The sequence below is a fragment of the Cryptomeria japonica genome, chromosome 6 (assembly GCF_030272615.1).
Source record: "Cryptomeria japonica chromosome 6, Sugi_1.0, whole genome shotgun sequence".
Lineage (NCBI taxonomy): Eukaryota > Viridiplantae > Streptophyta > Pinopsida > Cupressales > Cupressaceae > Cryptomeria > Cryptomeria japonica.
Window position 1 is genome coordinate 99416350 of NC_081410.1, and position 11785 is coordinate 99428134.

The 11785-nt window shown below is 35.9% G+C and overlaps 1 protein-coding gene across 1 annotated transcript; it reads right to left on the reverse strand.

Annotated features, from left to right (window-relative positions):
• Positions 1-565: 565 nt before the first annotated feature.
• On the reverse strand, positions 566-4559 carry LOC131039739 (receptor-like protein kinase FERONIA). The gene is made up of 2 exons (XM_057972577.2): positions 2994-4559; positions 566-1598 (listed from the first exon to the last, which is right to left on the reverse strand). The coding sequence occupies exons 1-2, from the start codon at positions 4520-4522 to the stop codon at positions 662-664; spliced, it is 2466 nt and encodes an 821-aa protein (XP_057828560.2). The 5' UTR covers positions 4523-4559; the 3' UTR covers positions 566-661.
• Between the last annotated feature and the right edge of the window lie 7226 nt (positions 4560-11785).

Consider the following 11785-nt stretch of genomic DNA (forward strand, 5'->3'; position numbering starts at 1 on the left):
AAGATGGAGGACATGGAGGAAAACCAGGCCAAGCGTTAATGCCAATGGTGGAAGAAGATAAGATGGAGGACGTGAAAGAGAACCAGTCGGACGTTGATGCCAAAGGTGGTGGTGATGGTGGAGGAGAGATAAGAGAAGAAATGGATGGCCAGGCCTTAATGCTAGGGTGAAGGAGGAGAAGAGTGTTAATGTCGGGGATGAAGCTCCCCATTTGTGGCCTCACCTAGAGCTAGAGATAGGCTAAAAATCCTAAGGTGAGTAGGGCCAAGCTAAAAATCCTAGTGCTTTCATTGATTAAAAAAAAAGAGTATTTTACCAATAATAAACATGAAAGAATTTGAACCTCGTCCCAACAATACCTCTCTACTTGCAAATTCTCATATTAAACAAGTTACTCAAATACTAATCTATAAATCAATGAGCAAGCTAAGAAAAAACAAATGATTTTAAAAATCATGATACAAGAAAGGTAGCACCTAACTTGGGCATAATTAGATTACCTATGCAACAACATTTGATATCACACTCTCTGATTCATGAGAATTATATAATAATAAACATAATTACTGAAATTCATGATTAACAAACCACCACAAACTTTGCATTCCATTTTTTCTCTCCTACAAATACTTTATCTACCTCTAAAAAGTGGCATATCAATTCACACTTCATCAGAAATAACACCACAAATTGTTTCTCTATGACATGTTGCAGTTTCATGTAATTGCAGGGCAAACTCCAAGTACCACACCACATCTGCCATGGAAGGCCTCTCATCACCTTCCTCTGCCAAACACTTCTCTCCCACCTCTGCAAACATCTGAAGAGAATCTAAGGTTATATCACCTATTAAATTGGGGTCTATAATTTGCTCCAGAGTACCATCTCTCAGATGCTTTAGAGCATAGTCAGATAGATTCATCTTCTTCCCTGACTGGGTAGACATAACAGGAGGCGTAGTGCACAACACCTCGAACAACACCACCCCAAAGGAATACACATCAGATTTCTTTGTAAGAGTCAATCTGTAGATGTACTGAGGATCCATATATCCATAGCTCCCTTTTACCACAGTGGTTACATGGCTCCGATCAAATGTGTCCATTGTTTTGGAAAGCCCAAAATCAGAAACTTTGGCACTCAAGTTTTCATCCAGAAGAATATTGGTAGTCTTCACATCACGGTGTATAACTGTCTGGACTGCCCCAGAGTGAAGGTAGTCAAGGCCCTTTGCAGCACCAATGCATATCTCCAGCCTCTGCTTCCATGACAAAATAATGCTTCCATGGTCCTTGCCATGAATATGCTTCGCCAGTGTGCCGTTGGGAGCATAATCATAAACAAGACACATTTCTGAGTTCTCATCGCAGTAGCCTATTAGGTATACCAAATTCTTGTGCCTAAGCCTGGATAACAGCTCTATCTCGTTCCGGAACTCATGAGAACCTTGGCAGGATTGTGGCTTTGCTCTCTTCACTGCAACTCTCATGCCATCACTAATTTCTCCTCTGTAAACTTTTCCAAACCCTCCTACCCCGAGAAGAAGCGAGTCATCAAAGTTGTTGGTTGCATCTTGAATCTCTGAAAAACTGAAGTACCTGCAAAACACAAATCAGACAAAACATATCCATGAATCAGTGAGGCACACATCCCTGTTTGCTCCATGATCCCAATAATATGGTTTTGCTCTGGTTTAACCCTTCAGGCTTCAAGATAAATTGAATGTAAGGATTTAGGATTGGTTTCAAGTTGAATGAAATTTCTGTCAGAGGGGTTTTTGGCTTGAGATGCTTGGATGTTCAAGGATAAATCCGAACAGTAATAGCATAAAGTTTGACGAGTAAAGCAATGTTTAAAGAAGACCCCTCCTAGTCCAAACACAGTGACAGAGTAGGCTATATGCAGACTTTAAGGGAATAACTTGCTGGAGAGAGTAATAAAACTTTAGACTATGGAGACTATAGAAGAAGACAATTCTATTAAATTCAGATATATATTATTCAACTATATCAAAAATAACTCATACAGAGTGTTAACAAACAGATTTAAAAAATGACAACAAATAGTTTTGTTTGTTGTGTGCATGCTCTCTGGAGCTGTTGTTGTGTATGTTCTTTCTGGAGCTTTCGTTGTGTATGCTCTCTCTAAAGCTGCTAGGTATATTCATGATTCATCTAGAGTTGTCGCTGCTCTGCATATATGTATAGGAGCTGCTACTGTTTTCTTTTTGGTGTAGCTGATGCAGCTGCATTTCAACTCTAATTTATTTCTCTCCTATAACCTCTCTTCTCTTCTTATTTTTGTTTTCTACTCTTTTACGGTTTCTACTTACCAGTAATTAATTTTAGGGAACCTACAAGAAGTTAATTTCTCCCCAAAATTCCTGCTGTTCAAAATCTGACACTCAAGTATGGGTGTCAGAAATAAAGCATTCATAAATAAATGAAGTTTGGTGGATTGTGCCAGATGAAATGTCTCCAAACCTAAAAAGCCTAACGACAACAATAAAGGGCATTTTGATTCAACCTTAGGTAGTTCTGGACGGGTCTATTCTGGTTTCAAACGACAGTACAGATTGACTAACACGCATGTTAGTTGTGTGGTTTACACTGTCGATTTTGCAATTAACAGTCGTGATTGACTAACCTGTCGCTAACACCCTGTACGAAAGATCCGTTTTGAAACCAGAATAGACTCAACCGGTATTTTCATGGAAAAATCCAATGGAATTATCGACATGAATGTTTAGTGGGGAGGTGAAGATGTTCAGGTGAGAGTTGATATTGTATGTAAATAGCAATTTCAAGATTGTCAATTCCTGTTAGGGCAAAGGAACCTAAGGTAACTGCCCTGGATATTTTGGGAAGAAATGTTCCATGTAATCCTGTTGAAGCCCTGTTGCAAGATTGATGTAATATTTCTACTTCATGAATTATTATAACATCCATCTCTCTCACTATAGAAATTAAGCATGGATAACAAGACTAAAATACCTGCAAAATATGCTAGCTACAGAAGTTGATACATAGCTGTAGGATCCCGTGGATATGTTAGATTCGGTGTTCTCCGCTGAAGTACTAGTAGCAGTTGTAGTCGCTCCTCTGTGACCAGCAACAGCAGTTAAGGGCTTGTCATGGGAGCCCTTACTATTCTTATTTTTCCTTTTCAGAGCACAGCATAAAATCATCAAACACGGTGTGACTGCACCAGCGAAGCTTCCTGATACACTTCCTATTGTATAGCCCTTACGCTTGCTACTGCTAGTGCTGCTTATAGGTCCATTTGCTGAATTTTCTAAAACTTCCTCGGTTACCACAGGATTTAGTCCTGCAAGATTTCCGGAGCTGTCACTGAGCTTAAATATTTCCAGTCCATTCAGAATACCAGTATAGTATTGAGGTGCTGTTCTGCTGTTGGGACACAACACCACGCACAGGTCGGTAGTAGCAGATTCATCTGCAGGGACGTAAATGACATAATCTCTGTAAATAGGGTGGTTTGACCCTGAAGCTACTTCAGTGACATCAAAGGCTTGCTCTACAATTTGATTGTTAATATAAATGTCAAATATCCTCTGTTTGGGTGCTGTGAATTGAAGCTCACAGAAGTGAAGACGAACCAGATAACTGAAGTTGGCATCAATATTGCTAAAAACCCAGGTTAAATTGAAGTTGGGGCTGATTAGGGAGATAGGATTCACGGACCTATAGGTAGCATATACATCGTTGGGCGCAAATAAATCTGCCTGCTTGATCTCTGTAGAGTTTTGTCCTTTACTACCCATAACAGCCCCCATTATGTACACTGAATCTTCAGCCCAAGTCCTCCCATACTTATCATCTGAAGCGAATATGATTTGCCCTCCCACGTTCAATCTGTACATGTTCTGCAAGGCAGTGTGTAAGCCTATGGAAAATGGAGTTTGCTGAAAATTAGAGCCAGGAAGAATGACAAGCTTCACAAACAGTAGATTTGGAACAGATATGATTTCCATTGCGTTGATGAATGCATAGGATTTGTGGCTGTTTGCTTCAGGGGTAAAGATAATATCAAGTTGTTTCTGATTGTTGACAGGAATGCAAAATTCCATGACAACATATGACTGTTTTAGAGTTGCTACTGCGGGGAAATTGTGGAGCAGAACATAGGGTCCGCAGTTGACGGAAAAAACAGCGTCACTGAGATTATGGGTGTTGTAGGAGGAGATGTAAAAGTGAAGGCGCAAGAAATGATTGTGGGTAGTGTCTGAGATGGGGACAGTGTATGTGGATTTTGCTATGAACAGACGGGCCGTCTTGTAGAGGGTTTCAGAGGGCAGAAAAGGACCAGAGAAAACTGCTGCCTCTGTGCTGGTGGATGTAGCGAATTCATATGCATCGTCTCCAACAAATTTACGTCCGTCCTGAGACAGAATTGTATCTGAGGAGCCACAGTTGAGAAGAATTCTGTCCTGATCTGCAGCATGACTACAGATTGAGAACGCAATAGATGCAGAGAAGAGGAGAAGCAGAATGGTCGACATAGAAAGGGCAGAGCTATGCTTGTCAGTGTTGCTTCGAATTTTAATGATGATTTTTAAGGAAACTGTTTAGCTTATTCTTTCTTCACTATTTCAGACGGTTCATAACTGCCGCTGGTTCCATGCAGGGGGCTTAAGCTCTTAATTTAATCTTAAAAAATAAGTTCGATAATGCTACAATTTTCCCATTTAAATTTGAATTGCAAGATGGTTATAAATGATATTTACCTTTGTCAATTATAATATATTAATTTATTTGTGTTGAATGTGCCTTTTCAATTATTATTGTAATTGAGACAACATAAATATAATAATAAAAATAATAAAAATGTTAGATTTGAAGAATATGATAAGACTTTTAATTTAAGTTGACAATACATTATAGTCAATGTGCTAGTTGTTTATTTGGGATCCTACTTCTAGTATAAAAAATTGACCTATTGACTACAACATATTAACAACTGAAACTTTACTTGATAGTGTGAATACTTCTAATCCATATTAGAGTAAGCATTAACTATCCAAGTCACATCCTCATCTAGCATTTGTAATAATATAGTAAATGAATGTCAAGTTTTGAATCTCTCAATCCTATTTATATTGGAATATCACTAGCACTTGCACCGAAAGGGGTGCAACGGTTACACGGATAGAGAAATATGGGTAACTCAATATGCTGAAGAAAAAATTCAACTTTGAGGATTCTATGGAATTATGAACTTAGCGAGATCACAAAAGCAGATCCAAAAGGGTTTTAAGTATTGATGGCAACAACACAACAACTTAACCAGCACACCATGTCAATATTGGCAAGCTTTTAGCTTGTTCATTTATTTAGTACCTACAAATTGAAAGAAGAAGTTAGTAGACTTATAGTATAAATGAATGGTTGGTTTGTATAAAAGGTACAAATAGTAGATAATTGAGCTTTGTGTTGAGAAAATGAATTATAAGTGTCATAAGATAATATTGGTAGCACTATCAAGCAACAACATGTAAGGCACGAAGTAATATGTGTTAAGGAATTTAGATCAGAGATAGAGAATACAATAGTCTAGTAATATGTAGTGAGGATAGACTTTAATAAGATCACTGATCACTGCAATGAATATGTTTTACCTTCGGTGTGTGTGTGTGTGTGTGTGTGTGTGTGTGTGTGTATAACTCTAACTATTAATCTTCTATGATAATATCGACAGCTTGCTGGTTCGTGAAACTACCACAGTTATTGGTTTTAGTTCATAGCAAGTGTCGATGCCTATAAATAAAAGGATGAAGAGTCATGTCCATGTAGGGGCATGACTTCTATGTGGCTTATACCACATAGAGTCATGACCCTTCATTCAATGGCGTTATATATTACTTGCTTCAATCCGAATGAAGCTATATCCTTAACACTCCCTCTTAGAAAAAGAGGATTGAATTTCATAATTAAGTTTTAAGGAACAACATTCTAGATATACACATTCATTTGACATGTTCATTCACTCAGTAACACTTACTAGTGAAATACTTCATATCTCAGAGAGATGTGGATTATCTGATATCTAACACTCTGGGACAACAACTACTTGAAGTCTTATCAGATTACAACCTTGATTCTAGTGACAATTGTAACATTGTCATTATCACAGGTGAAATAATTTTAGTATCATGATATCCAGCACATTCAGGGAAAGCAAATTAATGTAGTCAATCATGATATGATTGTTATCATAATTTCTGACATATTTCGGAACAATCATTTAATGATAACAATTCAATAGCTCATCATAGCAAATTTAGTATCAAAATTTTCGGCACATTCTTGGATAACAACTTAATGTAGTCAATCTTGATAACAGATAAGGTTATTGTGAAAGTCGTCACCTTACAATAGCGATCTTACACTTACATCACATGAAAGATCGTCACCTTCTATGACATAACACATACATGCAATATTGCATTCAAGATATTCATGAATATATCAATTACATATGATTAAGATTAATATCAGAAATTTCCATTATAATTTAGTCATACCAAGTTTACCTCTAAAGTAATCCACTTTCAACTTTGCGAGAGGTTTGGTGAATATGTCAGCACTTTGCTCTTGAGTGCTGATGTAGGTCAATTTGATGACATCTCTGTCTACCATATCTCTTATGTAATGGTATGGGATTTCTATATGCTTGGATTGATTATGAAAAAGTGGATTTACAGAAAGCTTGATGCAGCTTTGATTATCACAGTGAATCACAGTGGGGTTTAGGGGCTTCCCAAATAGTCCAACTAGCAATTTCCTTAACCATACTGCCTCACGTGCTCCCATGGAGGCAACCATATATTCGGCTTCAATGGAACTCTGAGCAACTGCTGACTGTTTTTTGCTAAACCAGGATATCATAGCTGATCCAAGACTAAAGCAACACCCCATTGTACTTTTACGATCAATGGAACTTCCTGCCCAGCCGGAATCAGATTACCCTTGGAGTTGTATCTCAACATTGTTATACTTCAGGCCAAGTCCAATAGTGCCATGCAAGTATCTTAGAATATGCTTAGCAGCCATTAGGTGAATCTTCTTAGGTTCGCACATGAAATGACTTAACACATAGGCAGCGTAACAAATATCAAGGTGAGTGTTTACCAAGTACATAAGAGATCCAATATTTTGTCTATAGTATGTAGGATCTGTAGGTTCTAAACCTGTTGCTTCACTTTTGACCTTATGAAGATTTGTTTCCATTGGAATGGATAGAGGCTTACAATCTATCATACCAAATCTGGTCAGGATATCAGTGGTGTATTTTCCTTGATTTAGGAAAATATAATTCTCTTTTTTTGATACTTCTAGGCCCAGAAAATAGTGCAGTAGACCTAGATCCTTCATATCGAATTCAGCCACAAGATCTTGTTTACATTTTGCAATGAGGTGATCTTCTCCTGTTATCAACAAGTCATCAACATAGAGAACGAGTATTAACATGTCACCATCTTATATTTTCAAGTATATGTTAGAGTCTGCTTCATTTTTGGAATATCCTAGTTTGGAGAGATAACTATCTATCCTTTCGTACCATGCCCTGGAAGCTTGCTTAAGGTCATAGAGAGTTTTTTTTAGTCTACACACATATAGATTTCTATAATGTGTAGCAAAGCCTTCAGGTTGTTCTATATATACTTCTTCCTCAATAACATCATTCAAAAATGTTGTCTTCATGTCCATTTGGTGTATCTTCCACCCTTTGGAAGTTGCAATGGCAATGATGGTTCTTACAAAAGTATATCGGGCAACTAGAGCAAATGTCTCTTCGTAATCAATTCCAGCCTTTTGAGAGAACCCCCTGGCAACAAATCTGGCTTTGTGTTTTTCAATACTACCATCTGGTGCATATTTGATTTTGAATAACCACTTTGATGAGACAACTGATTTGTCTTTTGGTCTAGGTACAATGTCCCAGACATCGTTTTTTAAGATAGATTGGTATTCATCAATCATTGCATCTTTCCAAGCTTGACATGTTAAAGCCTCTTCAACATTTGATGGTTCAAATTTTGTAAGTTCGGTCATGAGTGCAACATAGCATGATTGACTTCTTGTTTTCTTATTCTCTTTGAAGATTCCATCGGGTTCCACCTTATTTTCTTCAATCATCTTTCTTGCCCATAGTGATTTTTTCTTGTTGTTAGGATTTTCAGCATTCTCAAAATTAGGTGATTGAAGTTCATGGTTTTCTATGCTATTCTCCCTCTGATTTTCAATTGTAGAATTTTCATCTGATTAGGCGGTTAGACCATCTTCTACACTTAGAGATAATTTATAAGCAGCAGCTTCTTAAAATTTGACATCTCTACTGATTTCAATAGATCTTTGTCCTGGAATATAGACTATGTATCCTTTAGTGGTTTCACTGTAGCCAACAAATATGCCTTTCTTCCTAGAGGGTTCTAGTTTGGTTCTCTTTTCTTTAGGAACGTGAATATACACGTGGCAACCAAAGATTCTTCGATGGCTTAAATTTGGTTTATTTCCTGTAAAGGCTTCTTCAAGTGTTATATTCTCTAGGATTGAATGAGGGCATATGTTTTGAATGTACACAGTTGTATTTGAGGCGTCAACCCAAAATGAGATATGTAAATTTTGATCATGCATCATGGCTTTAGAAGCTTCGATGATGGTTCTATTTTTTTCTTTTTGCAACTCCATTTTGTTGAGGATTATAAGGTACAGTACACTCCCTCTTAATCCCAATAGAAATGCAGAATTTTTAAAAAAATTTAGAGATATATTCACCCCCATTATCTGATCTTAGAGCCTTTATTTTCTTCCCAGTTTGATTTTCCACTAGGGCCTTAAATTCTTTAAATTTCAATAACAATTCATTTGATTCTTTGAGTTTTATGAAATAGATCCAAGTTTTCCTAGAGTAATCATCAACAAACATCACGTAATACAAGAATCCCCCTACTGATGGTAATGACATTGGACCACACAAATCCGTGTGGACAAGTTCTAGTACAACTTTTGATTTGTGTTCACTTGAGGGAAAGGACCCTTTTGAGTTCTTCCCTAGAGCACATCCTTTACAAGTTCCAACATGATCAGATTTTAGATTGGGTAATCCTGTGGTAATTTTTCCTATAGAAGGTAGGGCACTAAATCGAAGATGTCCTAATCTTCTATGCCAAATTTCATTAGAGTTTGATACTTCATGATTTAGTGCTTGTTTTTTAGTATTACATAATTTGTATAAACTACCATCTCTAGATCCTATAGGAATGACATTCTTTATGTTAGAGTTTTTAGGCCATAGTAGAACTTTATCTTCATGGAAGGTGACACGATATCCTTGATTAGCTAGTCCTGAAATAGAGACCAAATTCCTTTTGATACCTGGTACAAAGAGAACATCTTTCAATTGTAATGTAACTCATGTTCTTAATTGAATTGAGAAGGTCCCAATTCCTTTTACTGGATAGGTAAAATTGTCTCCTATTGCAACTTCTTCAGTTGAGTGGCCTTCAAAGGTTTCGAATTGATCTCTAAAACCGGTTATGTGTCGAGATGCTCCACTGTCGATTATCCACATATGTTTGTTTGATTTTAGTTTGCTTGATAAGGCTAAGAAAAATAGAGAATTCTCTAATTCCTTGACTTCAGCTATGGTTGCTTGAGCTTTCTTTCTTTCTGGGCAGAACCTATGAGTGTGTCCAAATTTATCACACTTGTAGCATTGAATCTTGGAGAAGTCTTTGCTTTTGTGATTATTTCCTCTCTTCCATTTGAACTTACTTTTCTTCCCTTTGTTGCTTGTATTAGCATGTAGTGCTTGAATTTTGCCCCCTTTGTTTGGACCCAATCCTCTTGTGATTAGTCGAGAATCTTCTTGAGTACAATCATTCTTGAGTTGATCGAATTTTGGCAGTGTCGGACGAGCACTAATGCCTTGAATAAAGGATTCCCAATTTGATGGTAATCCCTTAAGTGCTATTAGAGATAGCTCCATATCATCTATATTATTCCCAATAGTTGACAATTGGTCTTTTAATTATGAAATCCTCATGAAATAGGATGTGATTGTTTCTCCTTTGTTCATGTAGATATGCATTAATTGTTGTTTTAAAGTGAGCAATCTACTTGCATTATTTATTTCATATGAGTTTTGAATGGTCTTGAACATATCATAAGCTGTAGTTAGTTTTGAGATGGTTGGGAGAATGTGATCTTTAACATCATCAATTATGATTTTCTTAGCCTTGTTGTTGTGTCTTTTCCAGGTTGTTTTCTCTGGCTCGTCTTCGGGCATCTTAGTATCTTCTTCTATGTATGCATCTAGTTCGAGTTCTTGAAGAATTGTTGTTATTCGAATTCTCCATGAGACGAAGTTGGATCCGCCTTCAAGTCTATCCTCCACTCTAACGTTGTTCACCATGATTGTTTTTCCTTTGATTCTGAGTGCAAGTCTGAATTTTTTTTAGAAAAGAGGTGTCACTACTTTATTATTTCTCAACCAACGTGGCTCTGATACCATGTTAAGGAATTTAGATCAAAGATAGAGAATACAATAGTCTGGTAATATGTAGTGAGGATAGACTTTAATAAGATCACTGCAATGAATATGTTTTACCTTCGATGTGTATATATATAACTCTTAACTATTAATCTTTTATGATAATATCGATAGCTTGCTGGTTCATGAAACTGCCACAGTTATTGGTTTTAGTTCACAACAAGTGTCGATGCCTATAAATAAAAGGATGAAGAGTCATGTCCACGTAGGGGCATGACTTCTATGTGGCTTATTCCATGTAGATTCATGACCCTATAGGGACATGACCCTTCATTCAATGTCGTTATAAATTACTTGCTTCAATCCGAATGAAGCTATATCCTTAACAATATGCAACTAATAAGCCTTTATCATTATAATGAGATAAATGTAGTTAAGACTCTTCCTTTTTTTTTATAATCATGTATGGATTGTTTTTTAATCTTCAAGATTGATCAAAGGAGAATGTTGGTTCCATTCAAACACCTTTATTGATTTAACCCTAGATATATTATCTAGTGAAAGCCATTAATTTTTAGTTAAATTGATATTAACAAATTATACTTTTATTTGATTTAAAATCTATTCTCAATTCTTTAGATTTTATAAAGTTGGTACAATAAATTAAAAATGTAATAATTATGAACCTCTATTTTATTAATGTCATTTACTCACTTTACTATAAACAAAAATTCTACCTATATAAAAATAAAGCATGTTGATATTATAATTTTTTACTTAGAAAAAGTTTTTGACATAATAATTTAAATGTCTTAAAGTAGAATTATTCATTCTATATAATTTCTTAATTCTACATTTTTTTTTTAAATTCAAAAGAACAATAAAACTAAATTATTTATAAACTAAATAAATAGTTTAAGAAAAATACAAACTTGAGAATATATCAGATGATAGAATGTATAATTATGAACCTCTATTTCATTAGCGTGATTTAAGTCTCTCTTTACTATAAACAAAAATTCTACATATATAAAAATAAAGCACGTTGATATTATAATTTTTTACTAAAAATTACTTTAATGCTATCAGATTTCCACAGTCTATATTATAATTCTTTTAGAGCTTTTGGATTAGATTGTGTGCTACAAATTTTTATCATCAACGTTTCAAATCACACTCTGAGATTCATCATCGGGATGAGAAAGAGTTCAAAGGAGATGAAAAATGCCAAGTTGCACATCTAGACTAAAGATAAAGAGATGAGAGAGGG